Below are 26,660 nucleotides of genomic sequence, written 5' to 3' on the forward strand. Positions count from 1 at the left end.
GAATTGTGCAACCATCACAATTTTAGAATGTTTTTTGTCACCTTAAAAAGAAACACCATCCCCTTTAATTACCACTACCCAGTCCCTCCCACTGCCATCCCACCCTCAGCCCCAAGCAATCACTCTGTGCCTCTGTACATTTGCTTGTTCTGGATGTTTCGTATAAATGGAATCAATTAACGTGGTCTTTCACATCTGGCATCTTTCACTTAGCATGGTGTCCTCACGCTTCATCCACGTTGTTAACAACATGTCAGGGCCTCATTCTTTTTTCTTTTTTTTTTTTTTTTTTAAGATTTATTTATTTATTCATGAGAGACAGAGAGAGAGAGAGAGGCAGAGACACACAGGCAGAGGGGGAAGCAGGCTCCCTGCAAGGAGCCTGATGTGGGACTCGATCCCGGATCCCAGGATCTCACCCTGAGCCGAAGACAGATTGTTCAACTACTGAGCCACCCAGGCGTCCCGGGGCCTCATTCTTTTTTGTGGCTGGATGATACTCCATTGCACAGAGAGGCTACATTTTCTGTTTGCCCATTCATCTATCAGTGGATACTTGGGTTGTTTCCAACTCTTGGCTATTGTGAATAGTGCTGCTGTGAACATTCCAGTACTGGTTTTTGTGCAGACTTGTGGTTTCAGTGCTGTGGGGTATCTACCTGGGAGTGTAATTGCTGGGTCGTATGGGAAGTACATTGAATATATTTTAGAATCCACAGCTGTCTGCCTGTGACACTTCGGCAAGGTACCCTGTGGCCTCTGAGGGTGACCTGGGAACCCTCTTGCCTGCCCCAGTGCCACCTCAGAGGCCTCAGGGACCACGGGCCATGGCTCCAAGCACCCAGGCCTGCCCCTCTGCACACAATTGCTTCTGTGTGCGTGCAGCACGCTCCATGTGGGAGGGCTTTGCCTCAGCTCTCCAGATCCCTGCTGGCTTACCATGAAACAGCCCACACGGCCACCATCTGAGACACACTTAATTGGCACCTAGCGTGGGTCAGGCTCCCAAAGGGTTAGTTCAGGGAGACTTGGGCTTCCCAGTCAGCACCAGCCCCCACCCAAGTGGAGAGACTGGGCAGATGCCAGGCATGCCTTTCACGGTTATTTTTATTTTGCACGGGAAACCATGGGAACACAGCAAGGACAAAAGTGTTTCTTCCACCTATGAGAGGAACAGACGTCTGGTAAAGGGGTCCCTGTGAAGAGGTGGAGCCCAAGAAGTTAGACCTTGTGCTAGGTACCACCTTGAGCAGCGTGCCAGGGCCTGACTGCACACTGAGGGGTGCCACTGTGTGGTGTGGGGTACATGGGCCAGTGGAGCCTATGTAGGGGGGCTGGCCCTGCGTGCCACTGTGATCGATAGACCAGTATGGGCCGGGATGCTGCGCTCAGAGCCACCTCAACCATCTGCTGCATCCTGCTCCCTGGTTGTCTACAGATTCAAAAGTGCATCTCTGTCCTTCATTTTTGGAAATCTGTCTTGTCAGCTGGAGGGCAAGGTGAAACGCTACTGGTTCACCTATGTAGAAGTGACTCACAGGGATCAAAGCCATTGGACTGGGGAGACAGGGGTGTGGGGCTATGTTCAGGGGTCTGGAAACAGCTCTTGGGCTCTGTCACCAGAAGAGGAGGGAGACTGACCACATACCCACCTTCTGAAGAGCAGCCTAGAACAGCAGTGTCTCAAAAAATACAAGGCAGTGTGTTCTGAGACTGCTGGGTAGAGCAGCCCTTTGTAAGGAGAGGGAGTAGTGCAGTGAGGTGCACCTGAGTGCACCAGTCCCAGCCCCACCCATACCTACCGGGTCACCTTGGGAAGGAGACTAACCGCTTCCATCACCTGTGCATGGGATTGGCAACTCCTGGCTCCCAGGATTGTTGATCGGAAAACTAACTACAGCATCAGACTTGCCGCTGTCCAGTAAGAGAGCTCACTCCTAGTTGAAACCTTACGTGGAAGCCAAGAGTGGTATGAATTTTAGCTCCGTAAAAAACTGGCTGTGTACCCTCTCTGGGCCTTTCTCCATAAGCTTGATGGATTAGCTTCTTAGGGCTGCTCTAAGAAAGCAGCACAAACCAGGGTACTTGAAACCACAGAAATGTGCTTTCTCTCAGATCTAAAGGCCTAAAGTCTAAAATCAAGGTGTCAGCAGAGCCATGCTCCATGCAAAGGCTCTAAGGGAGGTTCCTGCCTTGCCTTGCTCAGCTGCTGGCGGCTGCCAGGGTTCCTTGGCTTATGGCTGTGCCCCTCCAGCCTCTCCACTCTCAGGCTGCCATGTGGCCACCTCTGTGTCTGTGTCTGAAGCTTTCCTTTCTCTTATAAGGACACCAGTGTTAGGAGTAGGACCCATTCTCATGCAGCGTGACCTCATCGTGACTATCTGCAGAGACCCTGTTTTCATGTAAGATCACATTCTGAGGTTCCAGGTGGACATAAATTTGGGGGGATGCTGTTCTACCCAGTACACTTGCTGATAACATAAGAATCTTGGGCCACAGGAGGCAAGTGGCATGGCAGTGGTTGCAAGAGTGGGCTCTGCAGCCAAGACTGAGTATGAGTCCTGGTAGTGCCACTAACCAGCTGGGTGGCCTTGCATCAGTCAACTAGCTATTGAGTAACCCACATTTCTTCGGTTCTGCAGTGGGGACAACAGGAATCCCACTTCATGAGATATTCTGAGGATACAAGGAATTAAGTACAGTTTATATATTTTTTTTCTAAGTACAGTTTAGATTAGAGTCTTCCAGAAGGAGATCTGAGATGACAGTTCCTATGCAGGTGATTTATTAAGGGAGCACCCCCAGAGGAGACTGTTGGGGGGTCAAGGAAGCAGGACAGGGAAAGGGGGAAGTGCAGCAAGGGTATGGGACTCGGGCAGAGCCCGTGGAGGGCTGTGAGCTCTGGAGTGTGAGTGACACTCAGTTTCCTGCCCTTAAAGCCTGCCAGCCTAATGGCCCCCGGTGCCTGGTCAGTGGCAAAAGCATATTGAAAAGGGGTACAGGTGGACACAGGGACCTGAGGGTGTCTGCATGCCAGCATCATCCCCCTATAAGCACTCAGCCCGGTCACTGCCTATGGCAGGTGTTCAGTAAATGCTAGCCATCCCGGTCATCCTCATCCAGTATGGAAAGTACCTTTCTGGTTTTATGGGGTGAAGAACATGCTAGTCTGCCATCAGGACACCTGTATGTAGCTCCCATGTGGCCACAGACTAGCAGTGAGGTTTGGAGCAAGTGCCTCAGTCTTCTTGGGACGTTTTTGTCTTTAGAGATTAACAGGTGCAGACAGTATGGGTATGTGGGGTCTTTTTTTTTTTTTTTAACATTTTATTTATTTGACAGATAGGAAGAGAGCACAAGCAGGAGCAGCAGAGGGGGTGGGGGGAAGAAGCAGGTTTCTCACAACAGGGAGCCCGATGTGGGGCTTGATCCCAGGACCCTGGGACCACAACCTGAGGCAAAGGCAGATGCTTAACTAACTGAGCCACCCAAGCACCCTAGTTGTTGGGTCTTAAAAAACTAATATAAGGATGCCTGGGTGGCTCAGTGGTTGAGCATCTGCCTTCAGCTCAGGGCATGATCCCAGGGTACTGGGATCAAGTCCCACATCGGGCTCCCTGCATGGAGCCTGCTTCTCCCTTTGCCTATGTCTCTGCCGCTCTCTGTATCTCATGAATAAATAAATAAAATCTTAAAAAATAATAAAGTGTACAGATCAATAGCATGTAGTACATCATTTATTCACAGCGTTAGGCAACCATCACCTCTATTTCGTTCCAATACATTTTCACCACTCCCGAAGGAGACCCTGTACCTGTTAGGGGTCATTCTCCATCCACTCACCTGTCTGTCCCCTCAGCCACCAATCTGCTCTGCATTCTGGACATGTCCTGTAAATGGAATCACCCACTGTGTGGCCTTTTGTGTCTGGCTTCTCTCATTCTCTCTTTTAGCTTGTGTTTTCAAGGTTAATCACAACCTTGCTCAATTGTAGCAGGTTGTCAGAGCTACACTCCTTTGTACGGGTGGTTAATATTCCATCCTGCAGATAGACCACAATTGGTTTATCCATTCAGCAGTTAATGGACATTTGGGCTGTTTCTGCCTTTGCGCCATTGTGAATATGCTGCTATGACTTTGTCACTTACCTTTTTTTTAACAGTTGTAGTTTAGCCTTTTGGCCAGCAGTACCTGGTTTCCCATGGTGTGGAAGGGCCTTATCTGTTTAACTGTTTCTCTGCTCCAATGACCAACCTTGGACTTCTTTCTTCCTGCCCTTGACCAAATGTAAGCTCCAGAGAATCTAGATCCAAGGATCCTGGATTGCCAGGTAGTAGCTACATTTGCTCAGAACTCTTCCAGATTTTAAAAGGTCTGTGGATCTGTTAAAAGTGCATTACCTTCTTTTGAGTTCTCCAGACACTTTTATAACTACTCTTGTACTTTATCTTAGCACCATCCTCTGGAACACAGAGGACTAACATTTCCATTGTGTGGATAAAATGGCAGCTAACATGTGGAAACTCTTACTCTGAGCCAGGCCTGTTATGAGCACTTCACATAGATTAACCCCTCTACCGTCATAAGAGCCGTGAGGGCTACACATGATCCCCCGTCTTGCAAGTGAGAAAACAGACCCAAGGTCAATGGCAGATAAACAACAAAGCAGAGAATGAGTCTGGGAAATCTGGGTTCAGAGCCCAAGCTCTTGACCACTTTGTTCTCCGGCTTAAATGTTAAAGCCAGGGGCACCCCAAAGGTGAACGATGTGGCTGGGTTACAAATGTAGATTTCTCTTCTCCAGATCCACACTCCCCGGTCCCTCACACCATTCTTTCCACCTGTTTTCTCTAGGAGCAGAATCTGTCCCCGCCACTACTACCACCAAGGATTAAATGAACTCAGGTCTTGATGCCCTGGCCCAGAGCCTGTAACAGGACAGGTGCTCAGAAAGCAAATAGCAAATGTGTTTGTGTCTTTTTCGGATCCCACTGCCACCTGATTTCAGTCCCAGCCTGCATGCACACATCCATGCACACACTTGTGTCTAAGGAATGCCTTTTTGGGAGACATTGGTGGTATCCTGTCGTCCCAGCAGCTGAGCCCATGCCCTGCCTTGCACATGGCTGTGGGATGTTTGCAGGGGCACACAGCTGGTGCCCAGGACCTCCAGATGGTCTTGTGATACCTCACCGGAGGTCCGGCGGGAGAGGGAAGAGGAGAGTCGGAGAAGTAACTGACTTGGTGAGCTCCAAGTGGAGCCTGTAGCTCATTCTTCACTGCTGTGTAGTATTCCACTGCATGCTAGTACCTCACTTTCTCTCTCTATTCTACTATTGATGGACATCTCAATTGTTTCCAGTTTGGGGCTCTTATGAATAGAGCTCCTGTGAATATTTTTGTATGTGTCTTGTCCTGTACAGATTGTCACTTTCCTTTTCCAGTCACCAGTATGTCTTAGACTTTTAAATAGCCTCATAGCGTCTGGTTGTCCTGCCATCTGTGGAGCCGCCCTCCTGACAAGCCTGGGCCCGCACACCTGTTGGGGGTACCCCCAGGATGTGGCTGCCCATGCTTTGAATGTGTGTAGCAGCTTTGGTAGAGAGCGCCTGGTTTTCAAAGTGGCTCCGGCAGGTCAAGGAGGAAGCTGAGTGGTCTCGGTCCCAGGCCTGCCCATTGGGAAGGATCCTATTTTGTGGGCTCATGTGATTTCTTCCTGTGTGTTGTATGCACAGCTTGTTAGAGAGGTGGGAATGTAGAAAAGTGCAGGTGAGCACGTGAAGGCTCAGAGAGGTCAATGTTGCTACCAGAGCTATAAGTGATGTGCCTTGTCGGAACCCAGACATTCCAGCTCATCTTTCTTTTACTCTCTGGAGCTTCCCAGTCACTCAGCCATCAGGGTTTCTGCTATAATTCCTTTCCCTCTGGCCTGCCTTATTTGCATCGTGCATACCTGCCCTCCTGTAGGTGTGCAGTATGGCTTTCTTCTCTGGCACCTCTTCTTGGTCTCCTTGGCCTGATCCTCCTTCTGCTCCATGCAGGCCCTACATGTAGAGATCTAGAGGCTCTTATTGTCCCTTCAGAGGAAAATCCAACCTCCTTCCTGGGCATTGAGGCCCATGTGGTCTAGGCTTGCTCCCAGCTCAAGATCCTGCTGCCCCTTGCCCACTCTGCTTTGGCCACTAGCTTTGGCCACCAGCATTGCCTCTCAGCTCTTCAGATGTGCAATCTCTTCCCCAGGGCCTTTGCACCTGCTGGTACTTGCTTGCCTGCAGTGCTTGTCCTTGTCACCAGCTGCCCTTTGGTCCTTTGGGTCTCAGTGTAAATGGCTCTTACAAGAGGGCTTTCTGGGCAGCCCGGTGGCTCAGCGGTTTAACGCCACCTTCAGTCCAGGGCCTGATCCTGGAGACCCAGGATCAAATCCCACGTTGGGCTCCCTGCATGGAGCCTGCTTCTCCCTCTGCCTGTGTCTCTGCCTCTTTCTCTCTCTCTCTGTCTCTGTCTCTCATGAATAAATAAATAAAAATCTTTAAAAAAAACAACAACAAGGTTTTCTGCTCCCACAGTCTACTGTGGGTCCCCTCACAATTCTCTCAGGCCCCATTGCATCTGCCACTTGCATGGTCTGTAATGACACCATCCTTGTCTGATGTCTGTAAGTCAGTGAGAGCAAAATGGTGTTTCATTTATTGACCATCATGACCCTGGTGACTACTGGCTCAGTATCAGGTACACAGCAGACACTGAATATACACTGTGTGTATGTATGAGTGTATGCCTATGTACATGCAAAAAGGTGTAAGGGTACTCCAAGCTGGTGGCCCCGTGAAACAAAGTATAGACTAGAGTCTGCCCCATGGTGACACTTTCTAGTGACTTTAGCAGAACCTCTGAGTCTGGTTCTGCAGTGGGGAGGCAATATGGCGTCATGGAGAGGACATGGGACTTAGAGGCAGAAAACCAGGGTTTGAGGGACGCCTGGGTGGCTCAATAGTTGAGCATCTGCCTTTGGCTCAGGGTGTGATCCTGGAGTCCCAGGATTGAGTCCCACATCAGGTTCCCTGCGTGGAGCCTGCTTCTCCCTCTGCCTGTGTCTCTGCCTCTCTCTCTGTGTCTCTCATGAATAAATAAATAAAATGTTAAAAGAAAAGAAAAGAAGGGCAGCCCTGGTGGCGCAGCGGTTTGGCGCTGCCTGCAGCCTGGGGTGTGATCCTGGTGACCTGGGATCGAGTCCCACATCGGGCTCCCTGTGTGGAGCCTGCTTCTCCCTCTGCCTGTGTCTCTGCCTCTCTCTCTGTGTCTCTCATGAATAAATAAATAAAATGTTTTTAAAAAAAAGAAAAGAAAACCAGGGTTTGAGTCCCAGCTCTGCCAATGCTTAGCTGTAATCATTAAACAAGTCTGTCTCTGGGCCTCAGTTTTCTGTATCTGTAAGAAGGGACTGATGTTAAAAAAAAGAAACCAACAATAGAGGGATCCCTGGGCGGCTCAGCGGTTTAGCGCCTGCCTTTGGCCCAGGGCATGATCCTGGGGTCTCAGGATCGAGTCCCACATCAGGCTCCCTATGTGGAGCCTGCTTCTCCGTCTGCCTGTGTCTCTGCCTCTCTCTCTCTCTCTCTCTCTCTCTCTCTGTCTATCATGAATAAATGAATAAAATCTTTTTAAAAATCAACAATAATAGTAATACCCATGTCCGGTGGCTGGAAATGACACTGGACTTGTGTCAGGGATATAAAGCAGCTTGTCCTTAGCAGGCATAGTGGGAGCAAGTTGTGCTCTGGGAATGTGTGTGTGAGGAGGAGGAATCGGTCCCTAGTCCATCAGCCTGGAGCGTCTACCACGTGGGAAGCCCTAGAATAATGGTCCCCCAAAATATCAGGTCCTAATCCCTGAAACCTACAAATGTTACCTTATATGGTAAAGTCCTTACAGATGTGATTTCATTTAAGATCTTGAGATGGGTGGTTATCCTGAATTATTTGGGTCCATCCAACAAAATCTGATAGCTTGAAACATCAGAAATTTATTTTCTCATACTTCAGAAGCCAGAGGTTTAAAATCAGTGCAAAGTCAGGATGTTGCCAGGGCTGTCCTCTCTCCAGAGGCTTTAGGGCGAGAATGAGTCCCTTCCCTCTTCCAGCTTCTGGTGGCTGCTAGGGTCCCTTGGCTTGTGGTCTCATCACTCCAGTCTCTGCCTCTTTGGTCACAGGGCCTTCTCCTCTTCTATCTGTGTCAAATCTCTCTGGGCCCCCCTCTTATAAGACACTTTGATTGCACTTAGGACCCACCCGAATAATTCAGGATAACCCCCCATCTCAAGATCTTAAATCTGATGTTTCAAGCTCTCAGATTTTGTTGGTCATTTATTACAGCAGCCACATGAAACTAGCACAGTTTGTTAACTCACCAGATCACCCAGCAAGCCCCTACTGGGTGCCAGGCATGGTGCTAGCCAAGGCCATACACAGTGAATAGATCAGACAAGGCCATGCCTCCCAGGGCTGACAGTGTACCAGGGGCAGGGAACAGACAGTGAACACGAAGGTAACAGACACCACTCCTTGGCTGTGTGCCAGGCATCATCATCCGTGCCTCCTGTGTGTGAGCTAAATTCATCCTCACAACCTACAACCATATGTAGGTACTGTTATTCCCATTTTATAGATGTGGAAACTGAGACACAGAGAGGCTCCCTTGAAGCCACATAGACCATAAATGGGAGAACCGGTGTTTGCTCTCAGAGCCTTGGCTCTGAATCATCTTTTGTTAGATGATAAGATCTATGAGATGATCACTGCAAAGAGTGCTGTGAAGGTAGTAGATAGGGTGGGGGGCTAGTTTAGGGGAGCAGGGAAGGGTCTCTGCAGGGAGGTGATGGTTGAGCCGAGGCCTGAAACATAAGGGGAGTCAGCCTCAGGGGAGGTTGGAAGGAAGGGAATTGCCCACCTGGCGCCCTGAGGTGGGGATGAGCTCAGAGGGACCCGGGAAACAGGAAGCAGGTGCTGGCTCTGGGGGACAGGGTGTAGAGAAGGCCGGGGCCAGCAGCATCTCCGCGGGAAGCTGCGGGTAGGTGAGGGGGAGCAGGCGAAGGGCTCCCCTGCTGATCTTGATCGCCCCACCCCAGGCATGTCTGAGCGCGAGCGGCAAGTAATGAAGAAGCTCAAGGAGGTGGTGGACAAGCAGCGCGACGAGATCCGCGCCAAGGACCGGGAGCTCGGTCTGAAGAATGAGGATGTCGAGGCTGTAAGTGATGAACCCCCGACCCCACATCCACCCTCCCAACCAGGAGATACCAACAGGGAGATCAGATCCTCCCCACGAGCAGTTCCCCTTCTCTCCCTTGGTCTCGTCCTGTGGGGTGGGGGTTCCTGCACGAAGTCTGGTAGCTTCCACACTGGAGCCACAGCTGTGGGGAGGACCCTCAGCTGAGTCTGCATTGTAACAGCGGGGGGTGGGGGGGTGGGGGGCAGGGCACTGCCCTGCTTCTTCCACACCTTGGGGAGATGCCAAGACCCAGCCAGGCTTTGTTTTGACCCTGCAGCTTCCTCCAACCCACCCTCTTCGTGCCCTTCTATGAGCAGGCCAGCATGGTCCAGGCTGCTCCAGGAACCCATACGGTGTCTCCACCTGAATTAGAAAAAGACACTCCTTTCTCAAGGCATGTTACTTCCATCTGTTGGGAAATCATCATGATACACTGACAAAACACTTACCTTCCATCTGTCATAATCATCATAGTAAATATACAAATTGCCCATCGCTTGCGTCAACAGTTATAAGAATGTGAACAAACTTCAAACAAATCATGGTGTCTCTAATATGATGGCATGCCTGTAGAAGATTTGCCCTTGTGCAGTCCACAACATGAGCTACTGTATGCAGCAGCCCCATAAATGGCTTTTCTCTTTCTCCAGCTGCAGCAGCAGCAGACTCGGCTGATGAAGATCAACCACGACCTCCGGCATCGTGTCACAGTGGTGGAGGCCCAGGGGAAGGCCCTGATTGAACAGAAGGTAGAACTAGAGGCAGATCTGCAAACCAAGGAACAGGAGATGGGCAGCCTGCGGGCAGAGCTTGGGAAGCTGAGAGAGAGGCTGCAGGGCGAACTCAGCCAGAATGGGGAGGAGGAGCCCCAGGTAAGTGGGAAGACAGCGCTGAAGCAAAATGGAAAGGTAGGGCTATGAGCTGGCTCAGGGTGGGCAAGGCTGCTTTGTTTCCCCCATTACACTTGAGGGGTGTAGGAGGAACCTGGGAGGAGGTAGGCTGTGTAGTTAACTGCGTGGGCCCTAGAGCTGGTCTGCCTTGGTTCAGATCTAGCCTGTTACTACCTCTATGACCTTGGATAAATTATTTAGCTTTTTCTGTGGCTCAGTTTCCGTGTGTCTAAGATGGGAATAATAATAGTACTTAACCCTAGATTATAATGAGAATTAAATGAGTTAACCCATTTATTTTTTTAAATCCTTTTTATCTTTTTTTAAAGATTTTATTCATGAGAGATGAGAAAGAAAGAGAGAGAGAGAGAGAGAGGCAGAGGGAGAAGCAGGGTCCATGCAGGGAGCCTGACGTGAGACTCAATCCTGGGTCTCCAGGATCAGGACCTGGGCTGAAGGTGGCACTAAACCACTGAGCCACCCGGGCTGCCCAGAGTTAATTCATTTAAAGCGTTAGCTGTTGTTATCATTACCATTATCATCTGGAGGAGTCAAAAAGGCTTTTCTGGGGATCCCTGGGTGGCGCAGTGGTTTGGCGCCTGCCTTTGGCCCAGGGCGCGATCCTGGAGACCTGGGATCGAATCCCACGTCGGGCTCCCGGTGCATGGAGCCTGCTTCTCCCTCTGCCTGTGTCTCTGCCTCTCTCTCTCTCTCTCTCTGTGTGACTATCAAAAATAAATAAAAATTAAAAAAAAAGGCTTTTCTAAGGAGGTGATTAAAAGAATGAGAGTAAACGAATAGGGAGTGGGAATGGCACATGCAAAGGCCCTGTGTTGGAGAAATTGTAGTGCAATCAAGGTAGGATAAAAAGACAAGAATGGCTGCTATGCAGTGTAAAGGAGATTAAAGTTTGGAATGAGGTCAGAGAGATGAGGCAGGGGCCAGTCCTGTAGATCAGGTAGACCACAGAGCAGAGTGTGGTCTTCTACCTCAGAGCACTGTGCTGAGTACTATTGAGGTTCAAAGAGTTAACAACCCAATGCAGGAGACAGACTTGGATGCCCTCAGCCACACTTAAGGTGGAAAGGGATTGTCTTAGTGGTAAGAGATTGTCTTTGTCTGGGTTCCTTGGAACAGAGCTTGAGAAAAGGAAAATAGGAAGGAGGTTTATGTGGGCGATGATCCCAAAGATCAGAGGCCTGAGACAGGGAAGAAGGAGAAGTGAATTTGAGTGTGTGTTACTGAGGTTGCAGTGGGAACTCAGTCCTGCTGGGACCTCTGAGAAGCATGTAGAACATGTTCCAGAACCGTCTTTCTGGAGCAGAAAGACTTGGAGCATTTATCCACATGCACCTGCCCCTGATTAGCTAAGGGTGGCTCCTGGGGGTGTTATCTCCCTGACATTCCTGGGCAGAACTTACAGAGCAGACCTCAGGGCACGAGTGGAAAGATACGCAGTGTGTGCCTGACGTGGGGCCCTGTCCACATGGGTGGGGCTGCACCACACCTGCAGCTATAATCCAGTTGGGCCCAGGGCTGCAACACGGGGTGCCAGAGGTGTCTCACCCGTAAACAAGCGCCCCCCCCAGGGGGTGTGCCAGCGACAGAGAGCTAGAACAGTTAAGTCTGATGGGGGTGGCATGCAGTTTCATGGAAGAGTTGTTCCTTTGGCTGAATGTGTGTGAACAATGCTGAGATTTTGATAGGTAGATGTAGAGGGTAGATATGCTGCTTCAGAAAAACACAGTGGACTCTTAGGGAAAAGCTTAGGGCTTATGCTTTCTTCCAGCAGATGTTTATTGACTGTTTCAGGTTTGCAGGCACTGTGCTAGTTTCTTGGGTTGCAGGTGGAAGAGGTAAGCCAGATGAGCTCACCATCAGGTTGGCTCAAGTGCCAGCACAGTTGTTAGGTATCTTATGAATTCAGGCCAGACATTTCTAGGCTCTCTGCAGGACGGGAACCTGGGATACAGTTAGGGAGGTAAGGGAAAGAAGTCTTAAAATCTTAAAAGGGAGAGGTTAGGGCTTATTTTTTGGCTAAAAGTGACAGAAGCCTAAATTGAAGTGGTTTAAGGATTTTTTTAAAAAGTGGGATTTTGGGTTGTATAGCTAAAATCTTTGAATTAAGGATGGCTTCAGGTATAGCTGATTCCAGGTGCCCAAATGATGCCATCAGATCTCTCAGCTTTGCTTTCCTCTGTGTTGGTGTTGTTCTCAGGCAGGCTCTTGCCATACAGTGGCCCCTGGTACTCTACCAGCTTTGCAACCCCAGTGAAAAGAAGTTGCCTCTTTCCCAAATTCCCAGCAAGTCTCAGGGAACCCTCTCGTGGGCCCATCACAGAACCAGTCATTGTCGCCTGAGGTCTAGAACATGCATGGTGTCCATTCTTGAGTCACATGGCTACCCCTTGTGTGCCCATCCATGCCAGCAGAGTGGAAGTGGGGCCAGCAGAGTTTCTCCAGAGGACACCTGCAAGGACTCAGCCAGGAAAAGTACAAAAACAGATGCAGGGCAGGCAGCTATGGCAGCTGTTGTCTGCAGCGCCCAGAATGCCACACACAGTGGTGGGGAATGTGGATCCCTCCACAGGGTTCAGAAGGGGAGTGATAGGATGAGCTCTGAGTTGATGGAGGACAGTTTGATCAAGAGGGAGCTGAGCACAGACATGGCTGTAGGGAGCCCTTTGCAATAGTCCAGACAAGGAAGGCGAGGGCTGGACCGAGTCTATGGCAGTGGGATGAAGGGGATGAGGCAGATGCCAAAAACAGCCGCTAGGTGACACTGGGCGCAGTTACCCCCCTCCTCCTCTGGTGTACCCCTTCTGGCCTCCTGTGCCCCACGAGAGCTCAGGCCTGTCTCCTCCTGGGCAGGCAGGGCTAGGTCCAAACCCAGGCCCCTGAAGATACCACCTTGGGCACAAGACCTTGAGCCCTGCTCCAGAACTATTAGCAGTGAGGACAGGGACATGTCACCCCTCCTTGGCCCTCCTGCCTGTGCGTTTCAGTTTCTCTTGCTGGCTGGCACCAAGGGGGTGGGACAGAAATGGAGGAGTAACATCAGGTAGCAGTTAGGACTAACCCACTGAGCTGCTTTGCAAGGTCTGTTCCCAAACTGGAGCTTTTGCTGGGTTTGACTCCCTGCCTCAGAGCTGGGTGGAGTTCAAGATGCTTGCCATTCAGACAGGGAGGCCACAGCTGGTGGTGGCTTTCCACCTGCTGCTGTGTGACCTGGGGCTTATGCATCACTTTGGTGCTCAGTTTTCTGTCTCATAAGTGAGGGGGATGAGCTTGACTCAGTTCAGTAGATCAAATAGTGTGGCTGGGATAGAGGGCCATGGGATCTGAAGAGGGCATAGTGAATTCTTGGCGGGATGTGAAAGCAGTGCAGGTCTTCAAGTCACGGAGATAAGACTTATGGGATGCATAGGATGTCTGGGGTAGAATATGGGGTAGACCACTCCAGGCAGGAGGAAGAGCATGAACCAGACTAGAGAAAGAACAGGCGTGGCTGGGGTCGTGGGCTAATCCTGGCACAGGATTGGTAGAGAAAATGGGAGCTATGGAGGGATCTAGAGCTGGGGAAGAGTCAATTCACATTCATGCCTTGATGATTCCAGTTCTACCCCCTAGATTCATGCAGTCCTTTCTGAGCTCTGTCACTGTGATCTCCAGTAAACAAAGCTCTTGATACGTTTTTATAATACAGTTATTAAAATATAATTCACATATAACTCAACTATTTGAAGTATACAATTCGATAGGTTTTAGTATATTCACTGTCTTGTATGTACAATCACCACTATCTAGAACATTTCCATCACCCCAAAGAGAAAGGTCATACCTGTGAGTAGCTAATCGCCGTCTCTGTCTCCCGCAGCCCCGGCCACCACAAATCTGTTTTCTGTGTCTATGGATTTGCCTGTTGTGGACATTTCTGGGAAATGGAGTTGTGGGGACATGTGGTCTGAGCAGCTCCTTCACTTAGTGTGTTTTTTCTTTTTTAATTCTTTTTTTTTAAATATTTTATTTATTTATTCACAAAAGACACAGAGAGAGGCAGAGACACAGGCAGAGACACAGGCAGAGGGAGAAGCAGGCTCCATGCAGGGAGCCCAATGTGGGACTTGATCCCGGGACTCCAGGATCACGCCCCGGGCCAAAGGCAGGTGCTGAACTGCTGAGCCACCCAGGCATCCCTGCTTAGTGTGTTTTCTAACTCATCTAGCTCCTTATGGTTTCACTGGAGGTTTCCTGCCTTTCACAGGTAGACATAGAAAAACCCCTAAGAAAATGATTTGGTGGGCTCCCTGTCTCAAGGATTTCCTATAAAATCAGTAAGAAAACTAAAGTTAGGGATGCCTGGGTGACTCAGCGGTTGAGCGTCTGCCTTTGGCTCAGGGCGTGATCCTGCGATCAAGTCCCACATCAGGCTTCCGGCATGGAGCCTGCTTCTCCCTCTGCCTGTGTCTCTGCCTCTCTTGCTCTCTCTGTGTCTCTCATGAATAAATAAATAAAATATTAAAAAAAAACAAAACTAAAGTTCATAGTTACCTACTTGACACCTCTGCCTTATGGATTTTGATATCTTAACAAGTGTTTATTTAAGTGCGCAGGGAAACGGGCCGGATGGCAGGTGGGTGAAGCCAGATTTTCTGGCTAAATGTACGCTCAGTGTGTATAGGAGTTACAGACGGTGACCAGGGCACAGTCACTCCCCTTTGCTGGGCCAGGGGCTGTTCACAAGCATGTTTGAGAGGCTGCGGGAGCATAGTGGCTTTGATATGCCCAGGCAGAGGGAGTGGGCCTAGGAGGCCGGGCCTTAGGACACAGGTGGAGGATGTTAACCTCCCTTAGGCCACTCTGGTCCTACTGCTTGTCAGCAGGCCTCTCGGGCCTCTCTGGGGAGCACTCAGCACCTCAGGGCATATCCTTCAACTGTGTCCAAAGTGCCTCCAGGGACCAGCAGACAATCCTTGATAACCCCAGGCACCTCTGTCGTCCCTCATGGAGTAAAACTAGAAGACCCGCTGCTGATGGGCCTGATTTCCATGCTGAAAAGCGCCGTTTCAGTCTCTCTCCCAGGGCAGGCCAATCCAAGAGCACCTGCTGGCCTCCAGAAAAGCTGGAGCCCCAGGCTTTCCTTCTTCTGCATTTCCAAGCAGTGGTCCCAGCAGTCAGGACTTTTTATGCCTCTGTCTGGGAATCCCCCAAGCTCTAATGCATCAGGTTGCTACCCTGATCAGAGCCCATCCCTTCTCCAGAGAAAAAGAACTCCGGTCTGAGGAAACTCTTTGGTGTCTTGGGTGCTTCCAGCCCGTGGGGGTGAGTGGGAACCTGTTGTGTCCAAAGAGCATGTGTTTGGAGGAATCTCTGGTGTCTAGGTGGGAAGGGCCCTTAATTATATTACTGGATTATCAGGGGCTAGATGGGGAAATGAAGACCCAGAGAGGATGAGGCTGCTTGCCCAAAGGGCTCTTTGGAAATGAGGGTTTGGGAACTCTCATGAAGAGCTTTATGCCTTCCCCAGGATGTGTGGATCCCTTCCAGATGGCCCCTCTTGGAGACAGAGAGGCACAGACTTGCCCCAGTAAATGGCCGGGCAGAGCCAGAGTTATCTGGGAAGGGAGGGGCTAGAGGGAGGGAGGAGCCTGAGGGGTCCTTGGCAGTGGCTGCCAGTGCCTATGGGGTCCAGGCACGGAAAGAAAAAGGGGTAGGGGCTGAGCAGGCATGGAAAGAAAGCGTAAAAGGCAATAGCTGCCATGTAGAACCAGCCCAGTGTTACCATGTGGCCCAGTGTGACCCAGTCTTCCAATATTCTTTCCAAAAGGAAGCCCAAGACCCAAACTTGTGTGAAATCTGTCAATATAAATCCATTGGGGACTAATTCCAAAATGTTTTAGAACACAGTGAAGGCCAAATGCCAAACAAAATGGCCAGAGGGCAAGGGGCTCGGGGAAGGCCGACTTCCTGGTGAACTCCTATGCATTCGTCAAGACCCCATGCACAGAGACTATGTCCATAGTTTTTTTTTTTTTTTTTTAAGATTTTATTTATTTATTCATAGAGATGCAGAGAGAGAGAAAGAGAGGCAGAGACACAGGCAGAGGGAGAAGCAGGCTCCATGCAGAGAGCCTGATGTGGGACTCCATCCAGGGTCTCCAGATCACGCCCTGGGCTGCAGGTGGTGCTAAACCGCTGCGCCACTGGGGCTGCCCGAGACTACGTCCATAGTAACATCTTCCATGATCCTTCCCAGTTAGACTTTGATGTCCTTGCACCTCTTATTATATGACCCTGTAAGCCTCCCTCCAGTCCTACCCGATTCATCTCATTACTTAGTGCCCAGCAGGCACAGAGTTGATGTTCAATGAATGTTGAATGTTTATCAAGAAATCCATTTATTTACTGAATATTAATATAGACATTCAAGGAGGGGATCCCTGGGTGGTGCAGTGGTTTGGTGCCTGCCTTTGGTCCAGGGCGCGATCCTGGAGACCCGGGATCGAGTCCCACGTCGGGCTCCCGGTGCATGGGGCCTGCTTCTCCCTCTGCCTGTGTCTCTGCCTCTCTCTCTCTCACTGTGTGCCTATCATTAAAAAAAAAAAAAAAAAAAAAAAAGACATTCAAGGATGCTTTGTAGTTAACTTGGGCAGGGTAAGAGAAGGGAACTGGCATTAGTGAGTGCCTGCTATATAGCAGCCCCTTGCTATGCAGGGTCTTGGGTAGAGGACACCATCCAGCTGTGTGGCTCTGCAGGAGGTAGATGCTGAAGACATACCCTGAGGACACAGCTCACCTGAAGGTGTGGCATCAGCAGATGCCTGGAATACCTTTTTGGGAAGTTAAATCATCCAGGATTTACTCCCTACTCCCTACTCCCACTTCACTGCCCAGTGGAGTCCACTGCCCTACCCACTGTCCAGACTTGGGGGTGGCATCTGTTAGGTGTCCATTCTCTGCTGCAGCCAGGTGCCTCCCCTGTTCCCTGCCAGCTCCTGCTCAGGCCCACTCCCCCCACCTGTGCCTGCTGGGTGACTCTTCTGTCACCTGATCTTCCCTAGTGGGTGGTGTCTCCTTTCAAGTGTCCTTTCCAGAACAGCCCGTCCTGACTCTCCCAGGACACAGGCTCTCAGCTCTGCCGTCCTGGGTCCTTCAACATCCTGGCCTGGCATCTCCATTTGGGTCAGAATGCCTTCCTCCCGGTAGTGCTGTGGGGGTTTTGGGGAGTGTGGGGGTGGAGGAAGGTCTCTGTTTCTTTTTTTTTTTTTTAAGATTTTATTTATTTATTCATGAGAGACACAGAGAGAGAGAGAGGCAGAGACACAGGCAGAGGGAGAAGCAGGCTCCATGCAGGGAGCCGGACGTGGGACTCAATTCTGGGTCTCCAGGATCACACCCTGGGCTGAAGGTGGCGCTAAACCGCTGAGCCACCGAGGCTGCCCAAGGTCTCTGTTTCAATCCCATTTCCCCGTTCTAGAGTTCCCCCATTGTTGTCCTGAACTTCTGTCCACCCCTTCTAGTGGATGATGGGATGTTGGGGACTCAAGGGGGTTGGGAACACCAGGAAAGGACAGGCCACCTGCACATCTGGCCAGCTGACTTGGGGGCAGCTTGCAAAAACTTCCTTGCTTTCAAAAAATGGAAAAAACGCAAGTGTTGGTGAGGATGTGGAGAAGTGGGACCTTCCCACACAGCTGGCCGAATGTAAAGTAGGGAAGCTGCTGTGGAAAACGGTTTGGTGGTTCCTCAGACAGTTACACACAGTCACCATGTGACCTGGCAGCTGCTCCCGGAGGTGTACACCCACCCAAAAGCACGAGAGCAGCTGATGAGACAATCAGGCAGATCCTTGTACACAGATGTTCACGGCAGCACTAGTCACACTAGCCAAAAGGTGGAAACAGCTCAGATGCCCACTGTGGCATATCCACACATGGGAATAGTATTCAGCCATGAAAAGGAATGGAGCACTGACTCACTAGAGCATGGATGAGCCTTGAAAACGTGATGCTAGGTAACAGAAGCGAACACAAATGATTCCATTTATTCAAAATGTCCAGAAAAGGCAAATCCATGGAGATAGAAAGCAGATGGTGGTCACCAGAGGCTAGGGGCAGGGGAAGAGGGTATTGGGGAGTGACCATTAATGGTTATGGAGTTTCTTTTGGGGTGATGAAAATGCTGTGGAACTAAAAAAAAAAAATGTTGTGGAACTAGACAGAGGTGGTGACTGCATGGCATTGTGAATGTACTAAAAAGCTGCTGGATTGTATATTTTTAAATGGTCGATTTTAAGTGTATATTACTACAGTTTTGGTTTCTTTGTTTTGTTTTTTCTTTTTGTTTAAAAAAAAAGAAAAACACCTTGCTGTGAGAAAGGGAGAGAGGATAGGGTTTGGGTCTGGCTGGGGCAGTGACTTAGCATGCTAGGATCCATCTGCGTGACCTGCATGGAAGAGAAATGCTCGGGATCCCTGGGTGGCGCAGCGGTTTGGCGCCTGCCTTTGGCCCAGGGCGCGATCCTGGAGACCCGGGATCAAATCCCACGTCGGGCTCCCGGTGCATGGAGCCTGCTTCTCCCTCTGCCTGTGTCTCTGCCTCTCTCTCTCTCACTGTGTGCCTATCATAAATAAATAAAAAAAATAAAAAATTAAAAAAAAAAAAAAAAGAAGAGAAATGCTCTGCATCTGCACACCTGCTGGGATGTTACATGCCCACCCACCCCATTCCACCCCACCCCACCCCACCCCCGCTCCCACAGACTGCCAGTGCACAGATGCCCTTAGCCACTGGGGAGGAGAGGGCTTGACCAGAAGGCCAGTAACAAATGGGAAAACATATGTGATTTTAATGTCAGATGAAAAGGGAAGAAAAAAATTGTACTTAAGCTCTGATTTTAACAACTTTGGCCAAAGTAGCAATTTTTTTTTTTTTTTTTTTTTTTTAAGATTTTACTTATTTATCCATGAGAGACACAGAGAGGCAGAGACACAAGGCAGAGGGAGAAGCAGGCTCCATGCAGAGAACCTAGTGTGGGACTCGAACCCGGGACCCCAGGATCATGCCCTGGGCTGAAGGCGGCGCTAACCTGCTGAGCCACCCGGGCTGCCCAAGCAGTGGTCTTATTAGCAGTGGTCTTAGTAAGAATATCAGAAGAGAATGTAGGCAAAAGAAAGCAGATTTATGAGGGTGGCAGCATGTGAGTCGTGCTGTTTCTTCTCCTTGGACTCCTTGTCCTGTTATTTGTAATAAGACCCCGAGGCAGGTGGGGAGGCACCAGGACTGCAGGTCTGGCTATTGAGAAGGCGAACAATGAACAGGTGGCCCGTGGCTTTCATCTCCAGAGGGACGCTGACTGCACAGAACGTGAGCACAGGCCGCCTTCGAGTTCTTAAAATAGCGCCCTCGGCAAGCTGCAAAGGCCCCGGGAGGGTGGGGAATTTGGGCTGTGGCAGAATGTGGAGTGGGTGCCGGTGGTGGCCGCCAGGAATTCATTAGCAGCATCTCTGCCTCCTCCAGACGGAGCCAGGCGGGGAGGAAAGCATCTCCGAGGCAGAGAAGGTGGCCATGGATCTCAAGGACCCCAACCGCCCCCGGTTCACGCTGCAGGAGCTGCGGGACGTACTCCATGAGAGGAATGAACTCAAGTCCAAAGTGTTTTTGTTGCAGGAGGAGCTGGCGTACTATAAGAGGTGAGTGTCCCGGGAGCTCCCAGGCTGGCTCCTTTCTGGGGTTGTACGAAGTCTTGGGAAGACAAGGATTGCATCTGTCTCCATTCTGGGGCTCCTGTCTGGCCTGAAGTACTTGGACACACGTTCTCAGTCCCTTTCTGAAACTCTTAGGTTCAGGTGCGTTTTATAATTCAGAACTTCCCGGCTGTTAGGAAGGAATAGTCCACAGACTGTGTATACGTGATATACACCACTACGGTCCGGGGCAACTCCCCCAAATCAAACATGTTAATATTTTTACAGTGAGAGATGTGAATACTCATACTAAATAGGATAACCATTACAATCAGGCTCAGGAAAGTTCATTTCAGGTTTTGCCACCAAATGAATGACCAAAAATGAATTTTCATTTTTAGAGCTTTTTGGATTTTAGAATTGCAGATAAGAGACGGTAGAGCTGTACAGCGTTCGTGTGTGTTCATTCAGCCCACGGCCAGTGAGCTCCTTGCATTTATTAGAGTTGTACTGTCTGATATGGTAGCCACTAGCTGTATGGCTATTTACATTTATATAAGTTAAAATAAAGTTCAAAATCCAATTATGGGATGCCTGGGTGGCTCAGCAGTTGAGCACCTGCGTTCGGTTCAGGGCATGCATGATCCTGGGGTCCTGGGATCAAATCCTGCATCAGGCTCCATGCATGGAGCCTGCTTCTCTCTCTGCTTATGTCTCTGCCTCTCTCTCAATATATATCTCTCATGAGTAAATAAAATCTTTAAATAAAGATTAGGGATCTCTGGGTGGTGCAGCGGTTTGGCGCCTGCCTTTGGCCCAGGGCCCTATCCTAGAGACCTGGGATCGAATCCCACGTCAGGCTCTCGGTGCATGGAGCCTGCTTCTCCCTCTGCCTATGTCTCTGCCTCTCTCTCTCTCTGTGTGTGACTATCATAAATAAATTTAAAAAATTAAAAAAAAAGAACTTTTAAATAAAGATTAATAAATAAAATCCAGTTCCTCAGGTGTACTCACCACATACTCATTCAGCTTCATACACACTACCCCTATTGTTGGTTTCTCAAGACACCCCACACTTGTTTCTACCGCAGGACCTTTGCACATGCTGGTCTTGTAGCTGGGAAAACATTTCCCTTGGCTCTTCCCATGGTTCACTCCTGGTCATTCAGGATTCAGATCAGAGGTCACCTCAGTGAGGCTTCCCTGCCCCATTACCATCCATCCAAAGGAATGCCCTGTTCTGGTCACTGTCACTTCACTTGGTTTTACTTTTTTTATGGCCCTTCACCATCTTATTTCAAGCCTGTTCATTAATGTGCTTGTTTTATTGTCCGTTTCCATATCAGGCTATGACAACATGAGATTAGAAACCGTATTTGTCTTGCTCATGGCTAAGTTCTGAAGTCTTAGAGTAGAGCTTAGCATGGAGTAGGTGCACAACAAATACCTCTTAAACAGGAAGCCAGAAGGAAGGACAGATGCACCAGGTGTGGTCCCTGATCCAGTAGGGAAAATAAGAGGTGCACAGAAAATACAGTGCCACATATTTTTATTGAAAACCCACTCTAGGGCAGCCCTGGTGGCGCAGCAGTTTGGCGCCGCCTGCAGCCCTGGGTGTGATCCTGGAGACCTAGGATCGAGTCCCGCATCGGGCTCCCTGCATGGAGCCTGCTTCTATTCCTCTGCCTTTGTCTCTGCCTCTCTCTCTGTGTCTATGAATAAATAAATAAAATCTTAAAAAAAAAAAAATGAAAACCCACTCTACTCCTGGCACACAAGAAAGTTTCACTGATACTGTGTGAACTGGCTGTTCAAAGGGAGAGACCACTTCTTGGGATGGGGGTGGAGGTAGAAATCAGGAAGACTTCATGGAGGGGGTGGCATTTGAATTGGGCTTTCCCTAAAGGATCGGGTACTGTCCAGGTATGGGAGAGCCGTATTCCAGATGGAAGAGACCACAAAGAGATGGAGACAACATTTGGCAAGGTCAGGAAACAGGAAGTACTTCTATGTGGCTAGAGTCTTCAAAGGAAACTGAAAATTGCCTTTTTGAGATGTGGGTTCCTTTCCTGAAATTCTTCACATTTGACCCACTAGACCAAAGAGACCGTAGGTACCTATGTCCACTGCCTTCAGGGCTGACCCCTTCTCTTAGCTGGCCATAGCCATTGCTAAGAGGCCAGTTCCCTGGGCGAAGAGACTGTTGGGGCACAGGCCACTTTTGCCATCTTCCTTGGTCCCCTTATTCCCAGTATAAGCCCTACCAGACCATCAGACAACACCCTTCTGGAATATTCCAGCTCTCACAGAATTTTTGCCTCTCTTATTTCACGCCTCTCAACTCCTTCCAGTGAAGAAATAGAAGAGGAAAATCGAATACCCCAACCTCCACCAGTCGTCCACCCGAGAATGTCTCCCCAGCCGGAGTCTGGGATCAAGCGACTGTAAGTGATGTGCTTGCAGAGTGTGGGGCTGCTCACTCATGGCTGACCTGGTGGTTCACATAGCCTCTTACTTCCAGGCACCTGCTCCAGGGCCAGGCTTGTCACTAACCACCTCTGCTGAGATAGGCTTAACCCCTGGAGCATGTTGGGCCTGGCCCTCAACTTTGAGTTCATCTTCACACCTGAATGCTGAGTTCCTCCTGGGGGTCCCCAGGCAGAGAGGTTTGGGTAAGGCTGAGAGGGTGGAAAGGGGGCTTGGGGTCTGTGGCTAAAGTTCAGGGCTTGAGTGTGTCAGGTGGAGCATGTCTCTGAGCAGCAAGTAAGGCTGGTGGGGGAGATTGATGCTTCCAAAGGATTTACAACCCCAGCTTGCAAAGATCTGCAGTAGCCCCTGGTCCACCTCATCTATGCGTTTCTGTGATGATTCTTCCACGCCCCCATTCCCCAGTATGTATTTTTTGCTACATAATAATACATGCAGAGCCAGGCCCTGCTTGGTGTGGGCAACACATAAGAAAGAAAGAACTTAGCCTTGCCTTCAACAAGACCTTAAGCTACTTGAGTCTTTCTTTATGTCAGAAGATCCCTTTTTTGGTTCTGAGAGTTTGTAGACCCTCCCTAGGGGGAGGAGAAAAACTACACATACAGTTTCGCATACAGTTTCAGGTTTGTTGACCTTTGCAGCCCTTCAGATAAAAGGTGAAAACCTGTGGTCTAGTTAGCTAATATGTGCTAAGAGCCTACTATGTGCCAGGTACCATTCCTGCAGATAGGTGATCTCATTGAGTCCCCACCATACCCCTGTGTCATAGAGGCACTGTCATTCCCATTTTACAGTTAAGGAAACTGAGGCAGCTGCCTAAGGACATTCAGCTCTTAAGAGGCAGAGCCAGGGTTCAAACCTAGGCAGCCTGGCTCCAGAGCCCACATTTCCAGCTATTTGAAGGGTGTGCATCCTCACACTGTCATCTTGTAGCCTTGTTATCTCTCCCAAGAGGGTCTTCCTGGCTCTTGACCTTCCAGCTGTACCCATGGCTTATTACAGAAGAGGCCTCCTCTTTTTCTCCCAAACTTTGGCAGAGGCTTGGGTTGGAAAGCCACTAGGAGAGTGTGTGGAGAGTAATTGGGGTATTACTTGTGTGCGTCAACCTTTAAAAACCAGTTACATTAGGAAATTCTTGGCTAGCTCTTACCCTGTGAAGTGACTTAATGCTCAGCAGTGGTGGACCGGAAGGGGAATGCAGAATGTGTGCAGCTTTGTGGCTGCTGGAGTCTCTACTCTTGGGAAGAGGTGGCTGCCCTATAGAGTGTGTGCGTGAACCCGTAGCTCCTTCCCCAGCCTCTCTTGCCAGCCTCACATTGTTTATTTGCTTGCCCCTCGATCTCTGCATGGAATCTCTGGTTCTGGTTAGGGATCCGTACTTACTGGGAGTGAAGCTTGGAACCAGAAAGCCTTCCTCTGAATCCCAACACCATTTGGCCATGTATTAGTAATCTAACATTGGCAATTGAAATTCAGCTCTAACTTAAAAACTGTTGGCTAAGGAATCCAAAATTCCCAGGACATGCTGGCTTCAGGTTCAGCTGGATCCAGGCCTTGTCATCAGGTCTCTGCCTCATTCCCTCTACCTCTGGCTTGGTTTCCCTTTATGTGGGCTGTATTCTTGCACACACTGTCCCTCAGGATGCCAACATGGCAGACATCAGCTCAGGCTTCTACTTTTGTCTACAACTCCAGTGGGAAGAGAATTTTCCACAGAGTCATGAAATTGAGTCTTACTGGCTCAGACTGGGTCACATGACCTCCATTCCAACCACAGGGCAGTGCATCCATTGGACAGATCCAGGTCTCCCTATGCCTGGGGCTGGGATAGCTCTAACTTGGTCTCGTTCAGATGGATGGAAATTAGGGGAAGTACAGGCCCCAGGCAGATCAGAGGGCTTGGCAGACAGAAGGAATGGGCATCCGCTGTAGCCTTATGGAGAGGGAGCCCTTTGGTCTCGATCTATGATGTACTCGGTCCCCAGGGAAACTCTCACCTTTGGGTGGGAGAAATGCTAAGAAATGGGATTTCCCCAGTGCTAAGAAATGGGATTGACTTTGCTTAAACTCTGAGCCACCTGCCAGCCCCACGCACAGGTAAGGTCAAGCATAATCGATTCTGTGTTTTAACCCAAAGTATAGCTTTGGGTTAAAAGCTGGGGGGAGCAGAGTCTGCCCCTGGGCTGAGGAGGGGCGGGACCAAGAGAGCAGCCCTGGGCTTCCTTAACAGTTCATTGCGAGGTCTTTCAAAGTCAGTTTTTAGCATCTTCCTGTGTGTTGCATGTACCACACCTCCAGCGCTGTAATTCTGAGACGTGTGCATTTCTGAGCCTGCCTTCCAAAAGCTGGGCTGCCCTGATTTTGTGGTCAGTTTTCTGCTCTGGTCCACTTTCCTCAAAGACAGGCAATTAAGAGCTGGCTTTTACAAATCCCAAACTGGGTAAAATCCAGAGGAAAGTTATCAGAATTAGCCAACAATCTTCTTCCCGCTGGTTCTTCTACTCACACCTGAATAGGCTGTGGTGTTGAGTCCTCTTTTCCAGATTGTTCCACAAAGGATCCTGGGCTTTTTTTCCCCGTTAGTGTGGCTTCTGACTGTTCAGCAAGACCTGGGGCTCTGAGCCTGGTAGGAGAAGCAGCTGGAATTGGGGAGCCAGAGAGACAGAAACAGAGAGGGAGGGAGTTCAGAATCCCCCATCCAGAGGGTGCAGGTGGCCAGTCCTGTGGCCACCCCAGCCTTCTAGGGGATGATTAGAGGATCAGACTGGCACAAAAGGCTTTTTACCAGCCCAGGCAGGACACTGGTTGCCATTGTCCATCTCGGCTGCTGACGGGGAGCCGCATCAGTGCGGCCCATGATCCCAGAGCCAAGGGTAGGGACTCATCTTCCCTGGGGCCTGGAGCAGGGACTGGCAAGTCTTAAGACAATTTCATGCCTACCTCCCTTTCCATCCCTCACACCTCTGGCACCTGATGGGTCCACCTGTCCCTTCACCCTTGCTTTTGTGGAATAGTGGTTGCACAGCCTCTATGGTACAGGTTGTGGCTGCTTTCCAGCTGAGCCTCACGCCCTAGACCAGTTTCCTCCATCCACCAACTCGTAAACAGTAACTACCACGGAGGTTTGAAGCAGCTTCATCAGTTCACACCACCTAAGGCATCTTCCACCCTGTCAGAGACTCAGAGTGGGAATGATTAGCCCCATTTCTCAGATGAGTCAATGGGCCTGGAGAAGCCCGTTGACTTCCCCTTAGATCATACGATTGGGAAGGGTCAAAGCTGGGATTCGAACCTATTCCTTCTGCCTCCCAGCCCCCTTCCCCTCAGCCCATGCCAAGTCACCAGCTGCGGGCTGACTGCCCGGTTCCCTTATCTCTCAAGTGCACCACGAGCCAGGGACATCAGCGTCTGCATTTCTGAGCTGCTGAAGGGAACCAGAAACTCCTGCTGCCGGTCCAAACTGTGCCCAGAAGACGGTCCAAGAATAGCTTGTGACTGAGCAGCTGCCGGCTGGAGAGTCCAGGTTGGCACCGCCTGGGAAGGTCACGAGGCAGCGCTGAGTGACTCCAGCACTGTCCTCCATGGCCACCAGGCACCAGCGCCCCCTTTGTGCGGTATCCGTCCCTCAATCAAAGGCCTGCAGACTCACAGCAGCTCTCTGCTGAACGGGGTGCGGGGGCTGACCCGGGAGGCAGGAAGCAGGCAGCAGGGACACAGGGACAGCCAAGGAAGCTATGGAGCAGAACAGCTGGTCACACACACTGGCAAGGTCGGCCTTCAGAGTAGGTGGCCCCCGAAGCATCAAACAGAGGCAGGAGTGCATTCTATCCCTGTCCTACCCACCACCCTCCTCACTTGAGCCCAGAAATAGCTTCTTCACAGCTGCCTGTTGGGCCGCCTGAAATGCCACCGTCACCACTTCTTTGGATTGAGTCTTCTGGAAACCAACAGCGAGGAGGGAGTAGGTAAAACCAGCTACACCATATCCAGAACATAAACTTTTGACTGATATAAGCCAGTCTTTTTTCGAGGAAGAGGCTGCCCCTCTAAAGGAAGTGGTCCCTGCAGGGAGGCACTTGGAATAAGGCCGGGAGTTCAGTTACTCGGCCAGAACTCTCCAGGTGTCCCAGGGCCCTTGGGTACCGATCTGACCCCTGATGGGACCTCAAATGAAGTCCAGCATTTCCAGGTGGGCAAACATGTCACCTTGTGTCTTTGGGGGGGGGTCCCTGTTAGGCCGAGAGGGGTCCCAGCAGAGGTCGGAGCAGAACCATGTGGCTCGGAGTCCCCTGGAAAGCCAGCCGTGCCTGACAGCCTGGTCTTGGGGGATTGG

General features: G+C 50.2%; 1 protein-coding gene across 4 annotated transcripts in view; it reads left to right on the forward strand.

Moving 5' to 3' along the window:
• Positions 1–26,660, forward strand: part of RILPL1 (Rab interacting lysosomal protein like 1) — a 45,768-nt gene that overhangs the window by 12,703 nt on the left and 6,405 nt on the right. For all 4 annotated transcript variants that reach the window (XM_077875336.1, XM_077875333.1, XM_077875335.1 and 1 more), the window contains exons 3-6: positions 9,125–9,243; positions 9,915–10,136; positions 19,674–19,846; positions 22,192–22,284. In XM_077875336.1, coding sequence (XP_077731462.1) covers positions 9,125–9,243; positions 9,915–10,136; positions 19,674–19,846; positions 22,192–22,284 — 607 coding nt within the window. The remainder of the gene's footprint in view (positions 1–9,124; positions 9,244–9,914; positions 10,137–19,673; positions 19,847–22,191; positions 22,285–26,660) is intronic.

The sequence above is a fragment of the Canis aureus genome, chromosome 27 (assembly GCF_053574225.1).
Source record: "Canis aureus isolate CA01 chromosome 27, VMU_Caureus_v.1.0, whole genome shotgun sequence".
In the NCBI taxonomy this organism is placed as follows: domain Eukaryota; kingdom Metazoa; phylum Chordata; class Mammalia; order Carnivora; family Canidae; genus Canis; species Canis aureus.